Source organism: Pelecanus crispus, chromosome W (genome assembly GCF_030463565.1).
Source record: "Pelecanus crispus isolate bPelCri1 chromosome W, bPelCri1.pri, whole genome shotgun sequence".
NCBI classification, from domain to species: Eukaryota; Metazoa; Chordata; class Aves; order Pelecaniformes; family Pelecanidae; genus Pelecanus; species Pelecanus crispus.
Genome location: NC_134675.1, coordinates 198,455 through 218,663, shown reverse-complemented (window position 1 = coordinate 218,663; position 20,209 = coordinate 198,455). Strand labels below are relative to the sequence as shown.

Genomic DNA, 20,209 nt, shown 5'->3' with positions numbered 1-20,209 from the left:
TGCCAAAAGATGAGCTGTCGAGGAAGAAGACTGGCCTGGCTGAACAGAGAGCTTTGGCTGGAACTCAGGAAAAAAGAGAGAGTTTATGACCTTTGGAAGAAGGGGTAGGCAACTAAGGAGGACTACAAGGATGTCGTGAGGTTATGCAGGGAGACAATTAGAAGGGCCAAAGCCCAACTAGAACTTAATTTGGATACTGCAGTAAAAGACAATCAAACATGTCTCTGTAAATACATTAGCAACAAAAGGAAGGCAAAGGAGAATCTCCATCCTTTATTGGATGTGGGAGGAAACATAGTGACAAAGGATGAGGAAAAGGCTGAGGTACTTAATGCCTTCTTTGCCTCAGTCTTTGATAGTAAGACCAGTTGTTCTCCGGGTACCCAGCCCCCTGAGCTGGAAGACAGGGACAGGGAGCAGAATGGAGCCCCCATAGTCCAAGGGGAAATGGTTAACGACCTGCTGCGCCACTTAGAGACATGCAAGTCTATGGGACCGGATGGGATCCACCCAAGGGTACTGAGGGAGCTGGTGGAAGTGCTCACCAAGCCACTTTCAATCCTTTATCAGCAGCCCTGGCTAACCGAGGAGGTCCCAGTTGACTGGAGGTTAGCAAATGTGACGCCCATCTACAAGAAGGGCCAGAAGGAGGATCTGGGGAACTACAGGCCTGTCAGCCTGACCTCAGTGCCAGGGAAGGTGGTTATGGAGCAGATCATCTTGAGTGCCATCACGTGGCATGTACAGGACACCCAGGTGATCAGGCCCAGTCAGCATGGGTTTATGAAAGGCAGGTCCTGCTTGACTAACCTGATCGCCTTCTACGACAAGGTGACCCGCTTAGTGGATGAGGGAAAGACTGTGGATGTTGTCTACCTGGACTTTAGTAAAGCCTTTGATACCGTTTTTCCACAGCATTCTCCTGGAGAAACTGACACCTCGAATACTGTGTTCAGTTTTGGGCCTCTCACTACAAGAAAGACATTGAGGTGCTGGAGCATGTCCAGAGAAGGGCAACGAAGCTGGTGAAGGGTCTAGAGAACAAGTCCTATGAGGAGCAGCTGAGGGAACTGGGGTTGTTTAGCCTGGAGAAAAGGAGGCTCAGGGGAGACCTTATCTCTCTCTACAACTACCTGGAAGGAGGTTGTAGTGAGGTGGCTGTCAGTCTCTTCTCCCAAGTAGGAAGTGATAGGATGAGAGGAAACAGCCTCAAGTTGCAGCAGGGGAGGTTTAGATTGGTAATTAGGAAAAATGTCTTCACCAAAAAGGTTGTCAAGCACTGGAACAGGCTGTCCAGGGAGGTGGTGGAATCACCATCCCTGGAGGTATTTAAAAGATGTGTAGATGTGGCACTTAGGGACATGGTTTAGTGGTGGACTTGGCCGCGTTAGGTTTATAGTTGGACTCGATGATCTTAAAGGTCTTTTCCAACCTTAATGGTTCTATGACCCTCCTTTTAAACATCCAGCCCAGCACAGGAAATCAAGGTGCCAAGAGGAGCTGTGCTTCAGTATGAACTACTTCTGAAGCAGCTTGAATTCCTGCATATGCTGCTAATATTTCTTTTTCAGTCAGGGTGTAGCAGGCCTTGGATCCTCTATATCCCCAGCTCCAAAACTCTAGAGGTTGACCTCAACTCTCTCCAGTTGCTTTCTGCCAGAGGCTCCAGGTGGGGCCATGGTCCCTGGCTGCAGTGTAAAGCACATTTTTTACATCTTGTCCTGTCCAGACTGACCCAAGGGCTACCGCACAAACTATCTCCCATTTAATTTGTTCAAAGCCTTGTTGCTGCTCAGGGCCCCGTTCAAAGTTGTTCTTCTTCCGGGTCACTTGATAGAGAGGGCTTACGATCAGACTATAACCTGGAATACACATTCTCCAAAAACCCACAATGCCTAAAGAAAGTTTGTGGGGTTTTTTTTTTCTTCGCTGGTGGAGACAGAGCTGTTATTTTATTGATCACATCCATTGGGATATGACAACGCCCATCTTGCCATTTTATTCCTAAAAACTGGATTTCCTGTGCAGGTCCTTTGACCTTACTTTGTTTTATAGCAAAACCAGCTTTCAGAAGAATCTGGATTATTCTTTTCCCTTTCTCAAATACTTCCTCTGCTGTGTTGCCCCATTCAACAATGTCATCAGTATATTGCAGGTGTTCAGGAGCTTCACACCCTGTTTTAGTTCAGTATGTATTAATCTATAGGAAATGGTAGGACTGTGTTTCTACCCCTGGGGCAGTGAATTACAGTTTTACCGGATACCCCTTGTGGGAAAATAACAGAAGATTGGCAAGGAGGATCGTAAACACGCTCAAGTGACTTGCAGTTGTGGTTTAGAAAAACATATCATACTAATTGTTGTTTAGCCTTGTGTGTTGGACAAGTAGAATTGTGTTTAGATAACATAGGCCTGTGATAGACTTAGAGGCACCCTATCGAACATGCTTGAGATTCCTGCCCTGCTGTGGGAAAGATCAAAGCACAGTGGTAAACTCCACCTGCACAATAAACAGGCAAAACCAGCAGGTTTGGTGATCCTCTAGCATGGACCAAGGTCCATGGTGCCTGCGTCCCCACTTGTGTGCCTCTGTCCGGGTGCTGCCTCAGGGATACCCCAGTTGGCAAGGTAACAAAAATAAATTTGCTCTTTGCGTTTCATCTGTGGTTCTGTGGTTGTTCCTGCACCCTGCCTGTGCTGGCTCACACACCCCTCCACGTGAAAGCAAACTGTGGCCTGCACTCTGCTGCCAAAGGGATCAAGAAAAATACATTAGTGATATCAGTTGTGGCATACCACTTGGCTGCCTTTGGTTCATACTGGAGTTCTAGCATGTCTGGTACAGCAGTACTCAGTGGTGGTGTGACTTCATTCAGGCCACAATAGCCCACTGTTAGCCTCCACTCTCCATTAGATTTTTGCACTGGCCATATAGGACTATTAAAGGGTGAGTGAGTCTTGCTGATCACTCCTTGGCTCTCCAGTCACCAAATTAGGTCATGGATGGGAATCAGGGAGTCTTGATTTGTGTGATATTGTCACTGGTGCACTGTCATGGTAGCAATCAGCACCTGCTGTTCTTTAACCCACAGCAACCACTGTTTGGAAAATCTCATTTCCTAACTATTGTACCAATTAGCCTTTATTGTATGAAATTGTATGAACTTTCTTAAGATTATATATAGTTTATGTTGTATACTGCATAGTCATGACTAAAGGACCCCAGCTTATTGCAAGGAGGATGACAGCACACACCCTGAAGAATAAAGGGTACCCCTGGACTACCCAGATCACACCAGCATCCCAGCCCCTCTAACACCTCTCTGAAACCCTCCCGTTATCTGGCATCATAGATAAGTAACTGTAGCAAGACCAACTCCAGGGACATTTAAATCAAGAAAGAAGCAGATGGATGATGACGCCATAGAATTATAGTTGCTTTGCAAAACAGTAGTATGTGTGTGTTAAATAGTGATTGGTCGAATCATGTTGTATCTGAATGCCTGAAAGGTATAAGAACCAGCATGATCTTTTCAGGTGCTCAGTTCAGTTTGAGACAGTCTGTATCATAAGGGAGTCTAACTCGTTAGACACCAAATTAACACAGATTTTTATTTCCTCCTCCTGATTTCAGAGTATCTCCTTGTGTACTTTAATTCCTATATTCAACCAGCATCTAAAATTTGACATAACAGATCACATCAAAGATGATGAAATGATGGGACAGCTGCTTTGAAAATATAAGAAATATAAGGATTTCATGTGAACATATTTTAGCATGTTACAGTGTCCTGGTTTCAGCTGGGATAGAGTTAATTTTCTTCCTAGTAGCAGGCACAGTGCTGTGGTTTGGATTTAGTAGAAGACTGTTGATAACACGCTGATGTTTTAGTTGTTGCTAAGTACTGCTTATGCCAGTCAAGGACTTTTCAGCTTCCCATGCTCTGCCAGGTACACAAGAAACTGGGAGGGGGCACAGCCAGAATAGTTGATCCAAACTGACCAAAGGGCTATTCCATATCATATGACATCATGCTCAGTATAGAAACTGGGGGGAGTTGGCCGGGGAGCAGCGATCGCTGCTCGGGAACTGTCTGGGTATCGGTTGGCGGGTGGTGAGCAATTGCATTGTGCATCACTTGCTTTGTATATTATTATTATCATTATTATATTGTTATTATTATCATTACTATTTTACTTTATTTCAATTATTAAACTGTTCTTATCTCAACCCAGGAGTGTTTCTCACTCTTACTCCTCCAATTCTCTCCCCCATCCCATCGGGGCAGGGGGAGTGAGCGAGCAGCTGCGTGGTGCTTAGTTGCTGGCTGGGGCTAAACCACGACACACACGAAGTGACAGTGCGAGTACATGCCTGGTAACACTGGTTGGGTTTGCAGCTGATGTTTCTCCACTGGCAGCAGTGGAGGTCTGCAAGCACAGATCTCTCTTCTCTCTCACTAGAACGAAGTCCTTCGGCATACACATCACATCCAGACCTCCTTTACACATTGTTCTCCTTTTATTTCTCCGCTGTTCAGGGTGTTTCCCTTCTTTTTCTTCCCACTTTGTCAGCAGCTTGTTAAAAGTCAGCAATAGTTCTGATAATGAGATGCTAACACTGGGTGCAGGCCAGCCTTGCCTGCTTGTGGTTTAAGCCATTGCACACGTTTCATACATTTTCAAGTATGTTGAAAATACAGTTCCTTGAGGTTACTGTTGGCTCTGGTAATTCGTCAACATATGCTTAGCAAGAGAGTGACTATGGATTTCTATACTAGGTTACCTCTGGTCTCTATATTGTCTTTGAAAGTACTACATAGATGCTAGCTTTCTAAAATGTCTTTGCAAAATTAAAATTGAGTAATATAAAGTAAGAGAGAAAGTTTCTCCAAAGGATGACCCTAGGATAGCCATGCTCACTGACTGAAACATCCCCACTGCTAGATTGCAAACAGGAAAGGAAAATGTTCAAACTGATTGTGACACATAATTCCTTCCCTTTAGCACACTCTTGTATGCTTTGTAGAAAGTTTAAAAAAAAAAAGTGGTTTTGCATGTCTGTAACAATGTCACTCTTCAAAATATTATTACCTGCCCCTGACAGGACTCTGGAGAGTCAGATGTGCTGGGGCTGGAAAGCATCAGGTGGAGACCACTGCTGTGGGGTTGCAGGCAAAGAAGTGACCCCAGCCAGTCAGCTTTGCAATGTGCTTGGACTGCTTTGGATGGCATAAAGTCCATAGACTTGGTAGTTATAACATCTGCTTTAACCAGTAAAGAGGAAAGTTTCACCTAAACCCAACTCAGAATAGACCTTCTCTTCAGCATTCCAGTAGAGCTAGCCTTGAAAGGGTTACTATCCATTTTAGATAAGTGACATTAAAAAGAGATATCAGTTAATCTAGCCTGGGCCTCAACTTGACACCCAGCTTCAATTTACTACCCTGCAACTGTTCAGCATGTATCTTACTTTTGTCTTAAAGTAAGAGTACAATTCTCATTCAGAAGCTTGAAAAACAGATTAAATCAATGCCAGAAGTCATCTGGGGAAGTAAATTGACTATGAACACCTTTGACAGAAATCCCCAGATGCATGAGTTGCTTTTGCCTTGTCTAGCTGTCTCTGCTGTTCTTGGACTTGTTTATATCCCCTTCCACCTTCAAACCTAGTTTAAAGCCCTCTCAACGAGCCCCACCAACTCCTTATCCCCTTTGGAGACAGCTGATCTCCATCAGCCGCCAGCAGGCCCGGTGCCATGTAAACCTCCCCATGATCAAAAAAACCAAAATTCCACCGATGGCACCAGCCTCTGAGCCACCTGTTAATCAGGTGAGTTTTCCCAGTCCTTTCAGCACTCTTAACTGCCACTGACGGGATTGAGGAAAACACTACCTGCGCTCCCGACCCTGCGACTAATCGCCCCAGTGCCCTGAAGTCCCTCTTCATTGCTTTAGGACTTCTCTCTGTAATCTCATCACTGCCAACCTGTACAACCAGCAACGGGTAATAATCGGAGGGCCTCACGAGGTCGGGGAGTTTCCTAGTAACATCCCTAAGCCGGGCCCCAGGGAGGCAGCAGACTTCCCTGTGGGATGGGTCCGGACGGCAGATTGGGCCCTCAGCTCCCCGCAGGAGGGAATCACCCACCACAATTACCCTCCTTTTTTTCTTAACAGGGGCAGTCGTAATCCGTGAGGCAACTCCCTGGCTGGACCTTCACCTTCACCTCCCTCCCGGCTTGCCTGGCCCTCAACTTCCAGGGCCCCATACCTGTTATGTAAGGGGCAGCTGGGAAGGTGAGGGAGGCCGGGAGGGGATTCGCCTGCCACCCTGGGCAGGGACCTGTTTCCATTCCCCCCCATCTCTTGGATCCCCTCCTTTTGCTTGCCGGCAAGAGGGCAGGGGATCCTCCGCTCCTTGTGGGGCCTCCGCCTGCTGCCCTGGCCCCAGGGACGGTCGGGTGCGGCTCCACCAGTCTATTTCCCTCTCACACTCCCTGATACTCCTCAGCCGTTCCACCTCCTCCTTCAGCTCTGCCACCAGGCTGAGGAGATCATCTCCCTGGTCACAGCCAAGACATTTGCCATCTCCGCTGCCCTCCGGTACGAGTGACAGGCTCAGGCACTCCCCGCAGCCGGCAACCTGGATGGCTGCATGTTTGTGCGGGAGCTCCGGCTGGGTCGCCGCATTCCTTCTGGCAGAGGCTTTCGGGTGGGTGGTAACCACAGCTGCCAGGTGTTCTCCTGGGCGGACGATGAGCGCTGCCTGAGTTTCCCTTTGGAACTAGGAGCGGGGGCACTCGGCCTTCCCCGCGCGCCCTGACCACGCGAACTGACGCGCAAACTTCCGCGCCACGCCCTCCTGACGCGCCGCGCCCTGTTTGCCCATCCTGTTCGCCGTCACTCCGGGCCCCGCCCATGCTGCGTCAGAGCTTCCCCACGTCAGCAGCTCGCCCTTTCCCGCTCTTTCCCGCTCAAGGCGGGGGGCTGGGCTGCCCGCTCTCGCCCTGTGCTTTTTGCCGCCTCAGCAAGGGTGCCCCGGCACGAGCGGCCGCTCCGGAGCCCTTCGCCTCGGAGACTGCCAGATTCAAGAAACTCTGTAACCTGACTTTAACTGCACACCCTTATGTTTTTGAGATGGAGGAAAGTAATCAATCAGTAGGAAAAGTTAAGGCCTTTCATAATTTCATGGCCCAGATGTAATATAATAGACTATTTCAAACACACCCCCAAAAGTCACACTCACCACATCACTTAAAGGAAGACAGCAGTGACATCTGGACTTTGCTGTAAGAGACAAGTATCCATATTCCTCAGGGGGAGTCATAAGGAACTTTCCAACCTCGAAAACACACTGAAGGCCCTTCTTCCCATCTCAGTACGACTGTATTTGCCTAAGGACTTTTCAAAAAATCTCCAAGCACCAGCAGAGAAACACCCACCCACAAATAAATTCTCTCTCCTCTCCCCCTCTCCTTACAGAATTGCATGGTCATGGTAACTTACCAAGGAAACTGATTCTATTACAAATCATAACACATATCCAAACACCTACTGAGCAGGAGCCACCAATACACACCCCAAAAGTGGCTAGCGTAATCTCAAATGCACCTGCTCACCCCACAGGGACAGAGTAATCATTATATTCCGCATTGTAGGCTAACGTCCTTTCAGGTAGTTGTAGGGAGCGATAAGGTCTCCCCTCAGCCTCCTTTTCTCCAGGCTAAACAACCCCAGTTCCCTCAGCAGCTCTTCATAAGACTTGTGCTCCAGACCCTTCACCAGCTTTGTTGCTCTTCTTTGGACATGCTCCAGCACCTGTAGTGAGGTGGGAGTTAGTCTCTTCTCCCAAGTAGGAAGTGATAGGACGAGAGCAAATAGCCTCAAGTTGCACCAGGGGAGGTTTAGATCGGGTATTAGGAAAAATGTCTTCACTGAAAGAGTTGTCAAGCATTGGAACAGGATGCCCAGGGAAGTGGTTGAGTCACCATCCCTGGATGTATTTAAAAGTCATGTAGATGTGGTGCTTAGGGACATGGTTTAGTGGTGGACTTGGCAGTGCTAGGTTTATGGTTGGACTTGATGATCTTAAAGGTATTTTCCAACCTAAACAATTCTATGATTCTATGATTTTATGATATGTGGGCAGCCTAGGTAGAAAACAGGAGGAGACAGTGGTTGCAGAACTATGACATCACTGGAGTTAGCAAGCCAGATTTCTGGAGGGTGTCAGAGAACTTGTTAACACACTTGCTGGATGGGCTGACCGCAGTGATGCTCTCCTGGGTCTGCTACCCATGAACAAGGAAAACTGGTTGGGGATGTGACAATCAGTGGCAACCTTGGCTATAGCAATCACAAAACAGTGGAGTTGAAGATCCCAGGTAGAATGAACAAAGTGAGTAGCAGAGTACAAACCTTGGACTTCAAGAGAGCATACTTCAGCTTGTTCATGAAGTTAGTAGGTGGGATTGTGTGGGAGTCAGCTCTTGTCGTGGTTTAACCCTGACCGGCAACTAAGCACCACACAGCCGCTCGCTCACTCCGCCCCCCGGTGGGATGGGGGAAGAGAATTGGAAGAGTAAAAGTGAGAAAACTCGTGGGTTGAGATAAAGACAGTTTAACAGGTGAAGCAAAAGCCGCGCATGCAAGCAAAGCAAAACAAGGCACTCATTCGCTACTTCCCATCAGCAGGCAGGTGTTCAGCCATCTCCAGGAAAGCCGGGCTCCATCACGCATAACAGTTACTTGGGAAGACAAAACGCCATCACTCCGAACATCCCCCTTCCTTCTCCTTCCCCCTTCTTCCCCCAGCTTTTTATTGCTGAGCACAATATCATATGGTGCTGGAATATCCCTTTGGTCAGTTGGGGTCAGCTGTCCCGGTTGTGTCCCCTCCCAGCTTCTTGTGTACCCCCAGTCTACTTGCTGGTGGGGTGGGGTGATAAGCAGAAAAGGCCTTGACTCTGTGTAAGCTCTGCTCAGCAATAACTAAAAGATCCCTATATTATCAACACTGTTTTCATCACAAATCCAAAACATAGTCCCATAGAAGCTAATATGGAAAAAATTAACTCTATCTGAGTCAAAACAAGCACATTCTCCACCCCTTATTCCATACCATTTATGTCATGCTCAGGTCCCACACTATCCAATACATCCTCATTAACCACCACCCCCCTTCCCATCCTTTGATATAATACACAGATATCATTCCCTTAGTCTATGGACCACCCCTGTAAAATGTCTTTAAAATGTCCACAAAATGTCCATTGAGTTCATGTAGTCCATGACCTTGGGCTCCATCTCTTATGGTGGTCACTCAGGACAGGAGAGGTGGTGTGTTGCGTGGAGTTATTGGGCACCAAAGCCAGCTCAGGTTGGGTCACTGCTGCACTTGCACTGCTTCTTGTAAGACTTGTCCTCCACTGTTTCGGCGGTTCCTGCTATAGTAATTCCCATAACATGCAACTCAAATCCCGGGTTACAGCAACTTAAAGGTATATCCTTTACAATCTCCACCCTGGTCCCTTTGGACCAGACCATAGGGTTTAGCATTGCAATGAACTCATCCCCTTGCCCCTGCTCTGGCTTGGACTTATCCATAGACAACAGTCCTTTAGGGGTGTACCTGCTCCAAGTGGAGCCTTATCTATGAGCCACAGTGTCTCCAGGGGAATACCTGCTGCGGCATAGACTTATCTACAGCCACAGTCGCTTTGAGGTGCACGTGTTCCAGCATGGCCTTCTCCATGGGCCACAATGCCTTCAGAGATATACCTGCTCCAACATGGCCTTACCCATGGCTGCAGTCCCTCCAGGGGTGTACCTGCTCTGTTGTGGGCTTATCCATGGCCACATGCTTTGAGGTGCTCCAGCATGACCTCATGCACAGCCACAGATGCATCGAGGTGTACCTTCTCCAGTGTGGACTTATCCTTTGGGCCACAATCCCTTCAGAGGTATACCTGCTGCGGCACAGACATAACCACGGCCACAGATGCTTTGAGATGTATCTGCTCTAGCATGGGCTTATCCACGGCCACAGATGCTTCAGGGTGTCCTGCTCCTGTGTGGACTCATCCACAGGTCACACTCCCTTCAACTCGAGTTCACACTGGAGTTCCAGCCTGTCCAGTACAGCAGCACAGAAACAGCAGCGATGCCCTGGGCTGGCAGTCAAAACAAGCACAGCTCTGAAGGGCAAAGGAGCTCAAGAAAGCTGACAGGTCTCCAGAAAGCTGACTGGAGGCCAGTTATAGGTGGAGTACTGCAGGGTTCTATCCTAGGACCTGGCCTGTGTAATGCCTCTATCGGTGATCTGGTGGAGGTGGCAGAATGCACCTCATCAAATTTGTGGATGACACCAAACTCAGGAGTTGCAGTCGATATGCTCAAGGGTAGGGCTGCCATTCAGAGGGACCTAGACAGACTGGAGGAATGGGCTAACAGGAACCTCATGAAATTTAACAAGGACAACTGCCAAGTCCTGCACCTGGGAAGGAAGAGCCTCTTGCAATGATACAGGCTGGGGACTGAGTGACTGGCTGGGGAGCAGCTCTGCTGAAGAGGACCTGGAAGACAGTAAGCTAAACATGCGTCAGCAGTATGCCCTGGCAGTGCTGAAGGCTAACAGTATCCTGGTCTGTATCAAGAGGAGCGTAGCCAGTAGACTGAGGGAAGTGATTATCCCCCTCTACTCAGCACTTGTTAGACTGCATCCAGTTTTGCCCCCCTCTACTCAGCACTTGTTAGACTGCATCCAGTTTTGCCCCCCCCCCCCCCCCCCCCCCCAATACAAGGAAGATGTTGCTAAATTGGAGCAAGTTCAGTGGAAGTTCCTAAGCTGGTCAGGGAGGTGGAGCACTTGCCCTGAGTCAATGCTAAGGGAACTAGGCTTGTTGAGCCTGGAGAAGGCTTTGGGGGAACTAATAGCAGCCCCCCAATACCGAGGAGGTTGTCAAGAAGATGGAACCATGCTCTTCACAGCAGTGCACAGCAGGAGGATGAGAGACAATGGGCATAAGTTGAAATGGGGGGAAGGGGGTCTGACTGGATATAAGGAAAGTTTTTCACCATGAGGACAATCAAGCAGTGGAACAGGGGCTCAGAGAGGTTGTGCAGTCTCTATCCTTGGACATTTTCAAGACCAGACTGGATACAGTCCCTGAGCAACCTGTTCTGACCTCAGCTGCCCCTGCTTTGAGCAGGAGGTTGGACTAGAGTCCTCCTGAGGTGTCTTCCAATCTGAATGATTCTGTGACAACAGCAAAAATGGACAAGACATGAAGCAGCTCCTAACCTTAGCTTCAGAGAAGGTATATGTTTGTACCTATGTGCATGCTCCTCTTATACCATTCTTTCCATACTGTCATCCATCTTCTTCCTTTGCTGCTTGCGCACGCGCCCTTCCTTCTTATTCCTTTTCCCCTTCCCTATAGTCTCCGAACAGCATCTATTGCCTGCTGTTCCTTCCCCCTCGTCTTCATACGCGGAACCGGTGCGCGCGTCCTTTTCCCTCTTCCCCTCCTCCCTCCTTTCCGGGGCGGTGAATGCGACTCCTGGCCCTGGACCGAGCTGCGGCGGAGGTAGTGGCGACGGGCGCTTCTCTATATTTATTCTTTTTCTTTCTCTCACTCCTGGGACGTGCGGGAGCAGTGAGCGTGGAGGGTGCTTCGCTACCGCCATACAGATCACGCTGAAAACACTGCAGCAACAGACTTTCAAGATCGACGTAGACCCTGAAGAGACGGTGCGGGCCCCATGGTGGGAGAGGGTGGGGGAAGCTCTCTCGCGCTCTGTTCTTTTAACTTGCACCGGTTCACTCCTGCCGCAGGCGCTGCACCTTCCTTTCTTGGAAAAGGGTGGGGGGGGGGGGGGGGGCGGGCGAACACCCTACCCCTTTCTTATTAGGGGTTGGCGGGCAGGGGCAAGAAGTGAAGCGGGGGGCGCAGTGTGTGTGTGTCCAGTTCTCCATAACCCCTCTCAGTACTGCCCTTTCTCGTTTGGTTGGAGAAAGCCTGTGTGGCAGGTAGAGGAGGATAGCATGAATTGTACCTTTTTCTTTGGAGGAAGTTGGCAAAGAGAACTGTATGGCGTTATAACATTTTTTTTCTCAGTAGCATGTCTGTGTGCATATGGGTGGGTTTTTATTAATTTCCTTTTTTTTAAAAAAAGACCAAACCTGTCAGCACAACACTTGAGCATTTGCCCTCCTGTTCCCCATCAGAAATCAGTAATTTAAAAGTCAGGAAATACTAAGTGCTGAAGCCAACGGGCTAGCATTTTGCTATTTATTTCCTTCTGCCAAACTCTGAAAAATTCCTTTGTATAAATTAAACGATGAAAAAAAAATGTTATTTTCAATTCTATATCATTACAGTCAACATAACAATGCTTCTAAAATGTGTGTCCACAATATATCAGGTATACATTTTTAGGAAAAGGAAAAAAAAAAAAAGACATTCTAGGCTTGTTAAAAGGATAATGGTCCCATATTTTTATTAACAGGTTAGCAAACAAAATCCAATGGATTACAATATTTACATGTTATATGAAAAATAAAATAGTGATAAAAGCATGTCACAATTGTTTCATTTTTTTGTAACTGTTACAAACATTCAATCCAGGTATGAAACTTTTTAAAGACATTTGAAATGAGGCCAATTAAAAAACAAATACAGGCACAAAATTTATACTTTTCCCTCCAGTGTGTTTTCTACATGATACTCCCTCCCTTCTTCAAAAAAAGCACCCCCCCCCCCAAACAAAACCAAAAAATCCTGCAAACCCACAACTGACAAATCTTTAAAAGCAAAACACCATGCTTCTCAAATAGCACTAATTCAACAAATGCAATTTTTGCCATCGATTTTATTTGAAGCTGTCTAGGGCAACATTTCCTCAGCAGCTTCTTTACCCCCCCCCCCCAACCAAAAAAAAACCCCACCCTCAAGACAAAGACACATGCATTTCTAAAACTAGGTTTTAGTCAAGTATTTCCTACTTTTTGGAAAGAAATTCTTTGTTCAAAATTAGAACATACCATGGGTACCAGATCCTGTATTCCTTATTCAGGCAAAATTACTGTTGAGTATGATTTCCACCAAAGAAAAAGTGCAGGATCAGCCACAAGGTATGTGGATTCCTATTCATTCTATACTGCTCCCCTCATGCTAAAAGCTAAGGAGTAGGGGGGAAAATTACCAACTCCCATCTTGGATCAAGTAGCTCTCTAGACTCAATGTATTATGTAACTATTTCACTTGTGCTTGCAAAAAGATGCAAGAACTGACATAATTCTCTCCCACTATACCAAAACAAAAAAGCACACACACCCACCCCACAGACTGGGGCGGGCAGGGAAGAGATGATGACACCAATCTTGACAGAAAGTACTGGTGCGAGACGAATAGATGCTCATTTGAAAATTGACAGAATTATGAGGACCGATGTGTTTGGCCCATAAGCTGCATAGCTGTGCTGTTAGTTTGGTTCTTTAGTTAAAAAAAAACTTATTTTTTTAAAACGCTAAACACAGAAATAACAAGTTTTATATTCACAGGAACTCTTTTCCCTGTCCCCTTCCCCTTTGGAAAAAAATAACACCACCACTCATTTTGCATGAGGAAGTTAATTGTGTCATTTTTGCAACAGTTCAAGCTGATAGGAAATAAACATCTGGCAAACAAAACCACACAATCAGTCACATGAAATCTATCAAATACTAAAATTATAGTTGAATATTAACAAACAGCTTACCTGGAATAAAGGATGGCAATTCACAAACCATTATCTAGAAATTAAAGACTCTCTCTTTTTTTAATTTTTTTTTTATTTACTAAAATAATTAAAAAAAATCACAGTATTTTAAGAAATAAAATCCACAGTGGGATTTTAAGCACAATTTGTTTTCCTTTCTTTAAAACTTTGTTTCTTCCTCCTTTCACCACCTTGCCCAGCAGTCTCTCTACTTTAATCATAATGACAACAGGCAGTACTAACAAATGCAGAGATGTCCCTTTGTTAATTTTGAGGTATTAAGAAACAGGTGGCTGTTTTAAGCAAAGCAGTTTCTGTCTTGTTTTTGTTTTCTTTTCTAAAGCAGTTGCATTCAGTCTGGAAAATCATAATGTATTGAAATTAGAAAAACACACCAAAATTTGCATGTTGAAAAGTTACACCACCCCCCAACCATGTTCATTATGCTTCTGTTTGCAGACAATACAAGTCTCCACTGCAAAGCACATCATGTAACGTAGAGACACAGGGAGCTGTTTCATTAGTCCAATATGAATGTAACTTCGCATTGTCAAGATCCAGAAGATAAGATGCAGTGATATCATGGAACCACTTATTCCATCATTTAAATAGCTTTAATATACACACACTCACATAGGTACCAGTGTTTTGAAAATAGATCATTCATTCCTAAAAGCAGCTTTGTTTCTTCCTTCTGCCCACCCCACCTACCCATCCCTTCCCATTCACCACTGTTCAAGTAAGTTGATTAAAATCACACCAAATTTTTATTGATTTTTGGCCTCAGAGATCTCTCGGAGAGGTTTGTCAGTAGCTACAACACTGACTGTAGTTTCACTGTTGTGGGATAAGTCCACCACCATTTTCTCAGTGCTTTCCTTTTCTTCTACTGTCAGTGTATTAATAGTCTTTTCTGTGTTCTCCTTCAGTTTGCTGTCCTCTCTGGTCCCTTGCTTACTTTCATTCAGAGCCCTGAAAATCCAAGCAGCAGAAAATGGAAACCTTTACAGTCCAAACATGCTTTGGATACAAGCAAATAGGGAGAGTACGTCTCCTAAAAAGTTAATAAACCAATAAATCTTATTAAAGCTTGCAACATTTCAAGTACTTTTATTTAAACAGACATGAAATAATACTTTCTCTTACCCTTTATCCCTCCACAGCCTAACTACAATATTACATTCAAATGTTTTCCACATGCTAGTAATCCTGGCTGAGATCTCCTCTTTGAAGAAACTAGCCAGCAAAGACATCTGTTCTATTGGATGCTGTCCTGGTTTCAGCTGGGATAGAGTTAATTTTCTTCCTAGTAGCTGGCATAGTGCTGTGGTTTGGATTTAGGATGAGAAGAATGCTGATAACACACTGATGGTTTAGTTGTTGCTTAGTACTGCTTATGCCAGTCAAGGACTTTTCAGCTTCCCATGCTCTGCCAGGTACACAAGAAACTGGGAGGGGGCACAGCCAGAAGAGTTGATCCAAACTGACCAAAGGGCTATTCCATACCATATGGCATCATGGGCAGTATAGAAACTGGGGGGGGGTTGGCCGGGGAGCAGCGATCGCTGCTCGGGAACTGGCTGGGTATCGGTCAGCAGGTGGTGAGCAATTGCATTGTGTATCAATTGCTTTGTATATTATTATTATTATTATTATTATTATTATTATTATTACTACTACTGCTACTACTACTACTACATTGTTACCATCATCATTACTATTTTACTTTTTTACTTTACTATTTCAATTATGAAACTGTTCTTATCTCAACCCAGGAGTGTTTCTCACTCTTACTCCTCCAATTCTCTCCCCATCCCATTGGGGTAGGGGGAGTGAGCGAGTGGCTGCGTGGTGCTTAGTTGCTGGCTGGGGCTAAACCACGACAGATGCCTATTATTTCACAGCATGGACTGATATTTATGAGCATGAAAGGAAAAGATTTTTGCTATTAACTTCACCATGTGCTTTTTGGGGAGAGAGCACACTTACTGAGATTTTCCTTCACTTGAAGCCCTTAACAGTTCTCTGTACATAATTTTTTGCACTGGAACTCCAAGTTTAGTTGCAAGCATGCTAAATAGAAATAATAAGGAAGAGAAAAGGCCAAAAGAAACCCAGATTTCATATAATTTGCTGCCATTTCCATGCTGCTCTACTAGCAAGCAACATCAACAAAAGATTCAAGTAATGTTAATTTTGGACCAACAAATTGGTATTCACCTTGAAATTAAATTTAAGCTTTAGGATCATAGTAAAGAACATTTATGTGCTACATTTGGATTTAATAACACTAGATTTTAACTCCCAAACAGAGGGAATTTCTGGAATGATCTGTATTCTGGAAACCCTTGGCCATCTGTAGATAAATTTTCTTTCAGTTTGAGGTCTGATCTAGACCTGAAACTGGAAGGGTGTTTGGACATATGGAGATATTTTGGTACAGGTTTAAAAACAACAGTTACCTTGGATTTCTGGGTTCCTGGGTCAAACAGGATGGACAGAAGCATCTAGTTGAGTAAATACATCTGATAATTGCATCCAACAATGTTTGTGTTAGACAGAATTCTTCCCTTGTTAGAATAATCTGTCATATCCCTGTGTTTGCTTTCATTACAGGGATTTTTTTGGGGGGAGGGAGGAATGGATGGGGAGATGCACAAAGATCAACTGTTACATTTGGCTGTTATGCAAAGGAGTCTGCAAACCAACTTACATGCCGTGCCTCAGCACATGTCGTTCCCACTCAGAGCCCTCTGTAAATGATCGGCCACAGAACTCGCATGGAAAGCGCTTCTCTGGAGCTCCACTGTCAGGATACATCATGGACTCTGGGAGAGAACAAAATTATCTGCACATTCATGAGCATCAGGGCAAGAAGGGACCTTTATGATTATATTCTGATCTTCCCTGCTGCCCTTCAGGGAAGAAAAAAGCAAAAAAAGATTTTCCTTTAAAAAAGTAGGTATTTCTGAAATTATCCTCCCTATCCTAAAAATGCAAGGTGTGAAAATTCTATAACCACCACTATGAGAAAAGGTCAATTAACTACAATATGGAAATGGGGGGTGGTGGGGACTTTCAAAATAATGGAGTGCTTCACACTTAGACACCTACACAAACAGCCAAGGTTTTGTATTAATACCTAAAAGTGAACTGAGGTTCTCTGAAGTGACCAGGATTTCAAGAAGCTACAGAGCCATCCTGAAAAGTTACAACACACATTGCAGCTGAAAAATCCCATCCTCCATCTTAAGTCTGTTATATCTATTTGCAGAGATGTTTTTTTGCTCCCTGTATTTGAACAAGTGAAGAGATTGTGGGGTTTTACGTCAAAAACAACATTGAGAGTTTAGTGTGGAAATAGCTTGAAAGCAAAACCAAAAGAGAACACTTGAGTCAATATGTAATTTTCAAATCAGTGGTGCAAATCTTAGGAAATTGAGACTTGGTATACTTGGCATCTGAGACTCATAAGAGGTTGTCATCCCCTCAACATGAAGTCTCATGAATAAGAGAATATCACTGAAAGGATGGTATCTTAACTGCACAGGTGTTTCATCTGATCCTAATAATTTATACAAAACATTTAGGGCCTCATTTGCAGAAGTGTCAAGCACCTAGCTTTGCATCCAAAGTCACTGGCAGCTGAGGGGACAGCATTTCTGAAAGCCAATCCCCATGTGAAAAGAGCCAGCTTTAACAAAAGATGAAACATTTTCTAATAAATTAAGATCACCACATAAGCCTTTAAAAATAATTGCATGGACCATCTCACTTTATTCTTTACAGTGGAAATGAGACTGCATATACTCAGAGCATTAATTTCTTAGCAGGAATTATCTTAAGTAAGAAATCAACAGAATGTCTTTCTGACTCCTCCCAAATTACATAATGAAAGAAAAGGGATTTTGCTTCATTTCAGTTCTTATATCTGCTCGCTTGGTTTCTTCACTCAAATTTACTCCATTAGAGATCAACCTATAAACTCAGAACCGCCCATGTACTCACTTTTCTTCTCCATATGTTAAATTTTGTAAAGCTATTTTTGCTACATGTTTCCCACTGGTTGTCCTTTAATAAAGTTCTAGATGGAATGGTTCTTTACACTTTTTTTTAAAAATCCCTTCCATCTAAAAGAAAAAAACTTATTTCATATTTCTTAGCATCAGTGATTTACTATGTGGTTAAACAACAACAAAGCAAGGTCCCCTCCTGATATGAGCAACAGAAAGTAAGTCAGTGCCATGGGCTCCATTTACATCTGGAGCTGATTCCTACAGTTAATACCATATACATGGTCCAAATTTATAAATAACACTGAAACACATTGCCCCTGTACCATGACTAATCCAACACCTACGGAGGGTAGAAGTTTTGGAGGTGACAGCTGCTCTTCTGTACAAGAACAAATCCAGAGTACAGTAGACGATAGGAAATTTATTCTAGGACTGTGCAGACATAATTGAGCCTATTTTGCTCAAATGAGTAGGGAGAATTTATACTTATAATTCCCATTAACAAGCACTACCCTAACAATTCTGCTGTCCCTTCTGAATACATTATATGTTCTCACCTGCTTCCCCATGAGTCCCTGATTAGTTTGTTTTCTTGGACTGTGAATTCAGACTGCCTCCTAGAAAGAGTAATCAGGCTGTGCACTTACCTGGGATCTACAAAAGAGGGGTAACATATTGCATAGACACCTGACTTGCATTTGATTTTCCCGCATTACACACACAAACTCACATGCACACTTATTTTTATCTACTGAAGAAAAACAAACCAGAAAAAAGATTCAGATTTCTTTTAAAAGTAAGATATAAAGGTCAGTAGAGAAACACAGTCCCTCTGGGATGCAACTTCTAGCAAGAACAGCTACTCTTAACCTAGAGTATCTCAGATGAATAACTTAATCCTTTTCCATGCGCATCTTCTTCCTTCTAGGTCCAAATATTTTCTTTTGTCCTTTACCAACAACCAACCATTCCTTTCCTTTCTCCCTGTACAGCTTTTGGCTGGAATAAAGTTTTCTTCATAGCAGCCTGTATGGTGCTGTGTTTTGGATTTGTGACCAAAACAGTGCTGATAACACAAGGATGTTTTAGTTATTGCTGAGAAGGGCTTACACAGTGGCAAAGCTGAACATGGGTTACCAACACAGAATAATCTGACAGCCCACTAAAATACTCCACTTTATTTTTCTAAGCCCTCACAGATGTTACCTGCACAGTCACAGATGTTACCAGCATTTTCTCATAACCTTTTTTTTTTTTTTTGTGCATGATTTGGTTTTCTTAAACAGAAATCTTGTCATAAGCATTAGAAACACAAAATTCCTCCAGGAAGTGTCTTGACAAAAGCTCCATTTTGCCCATACTGACAAGCTTCCACGACTTAAGGAATCTGCTGTAGAGTCAACAGTTGATCTTGCTTGATGGAACTGGCAGGGTCTGTTACAGTATCTAGCATAAAAGAAAAAGCAACTATACTGACCTCTTTCTTCAGTCTTGTGGCTTAACTCTTTTTCTTCCTCATCGCTGCTGGAGCTCTCAGTTTTTCCCTTCATTTGTTCCAGCTGATCCAAGTTAACCCGTCCAACTAGCTCAAAATTACGACTCACCTTAAAAGAAATGGTTTCATCAACAATCAACACCATCATCAACTATTGAAAAAACAACCCACCAACAAAGCTATAGGCTGAACTGGGAAATTTATCATTCAAATTAATACTCATTTCCCTTCAAACACAATTACATTCGCTGTTAATGATTCTTCTTTCCTTTTTTATACTAAATTTCTCAATTTTCCTTCTCAAAATTATACTATTATTTGAGAAGCTTCCCTTATTTTGAGGTATTGAAAGTAAAAAAAACAAGCAATGCTAAGCACTCTGTTGTATCCCTCCTTTCATGGGAGTGTAAAACTGGTAGGATCAAGCATCACTATTGCACACCATCACTGCAGAAAAATCCTTTGTTCAGCTTCATGTGTGAAAAGATGGGACCTGAGTGACCACTTAGAGCCCAAGTCATCAACTGTTCTTATGGACATTTGGGGGTGGGGAGCATGGAATGGGGGAATAGCTGCCCTGGTGTAGGTTCTCCATAGACTGGAGTCCCTTTGAGAGTATCTGCTCCACCATGGAGCACCTCCTACTCTGTTGTTCCCCCCCAATTCCCTCCTCCTCTCAGGTTCCTCGTTCTCTCTGCGTTCCCACATACTATCTCCATCATTTTCTGCCCTTTTTTAAATATGTTTTCTCAGAGTAGCGCCACCAGCTTCACTCATGGGCTCAGCTTTGGCCAGCGGTAGGTCCATTACTGAGCTGGCTGGAACCATCTCTGTCCGGCACAGGGCAGCCCCTGAACTCCCTCCACAGAGGCCCACCCCTGCAGCCCCCCTGCTACAAAAACCTTGCCACATCCACCTAATATAAACATATAAC

The 20,209-nt window shown here is 44.5% G+C and overlaps 1 protein-coding gene across 2 annotated transcripts in view; it reads right to left on the bottom strand.

The window, feature by feature from the left end:
- Positions 1–14,531: 14,531 nt before the first annotated feature.
- LOC142596516 (zinc finger protein 462-like) overlaps positions 14,532–20,209 on the bottom strand; it is a 78,594-nt gene continuing 72,916 nt past the window's right edge. For both annotated transcript variants that reach the window (XM_075725660.1, XM_075725661.1), the window contains exons 10-12: positions 19,258–19,384; positions 16,478–16,592; positions 14,532–14,736 (exon numbers count right to left, since the gene is read on the bottom strand). In XM_075725660.1, coding sequence (XP_075581775.1) covers positions 14,532–14,736; positions 16,478–16,592; positions 19,258–19,384 — 447 coding nt within the window. The remainder of the gene's footprint in view (positions 14,737–16,477; positions 16,593–19,257; positions 19,385–20,209) is intronic.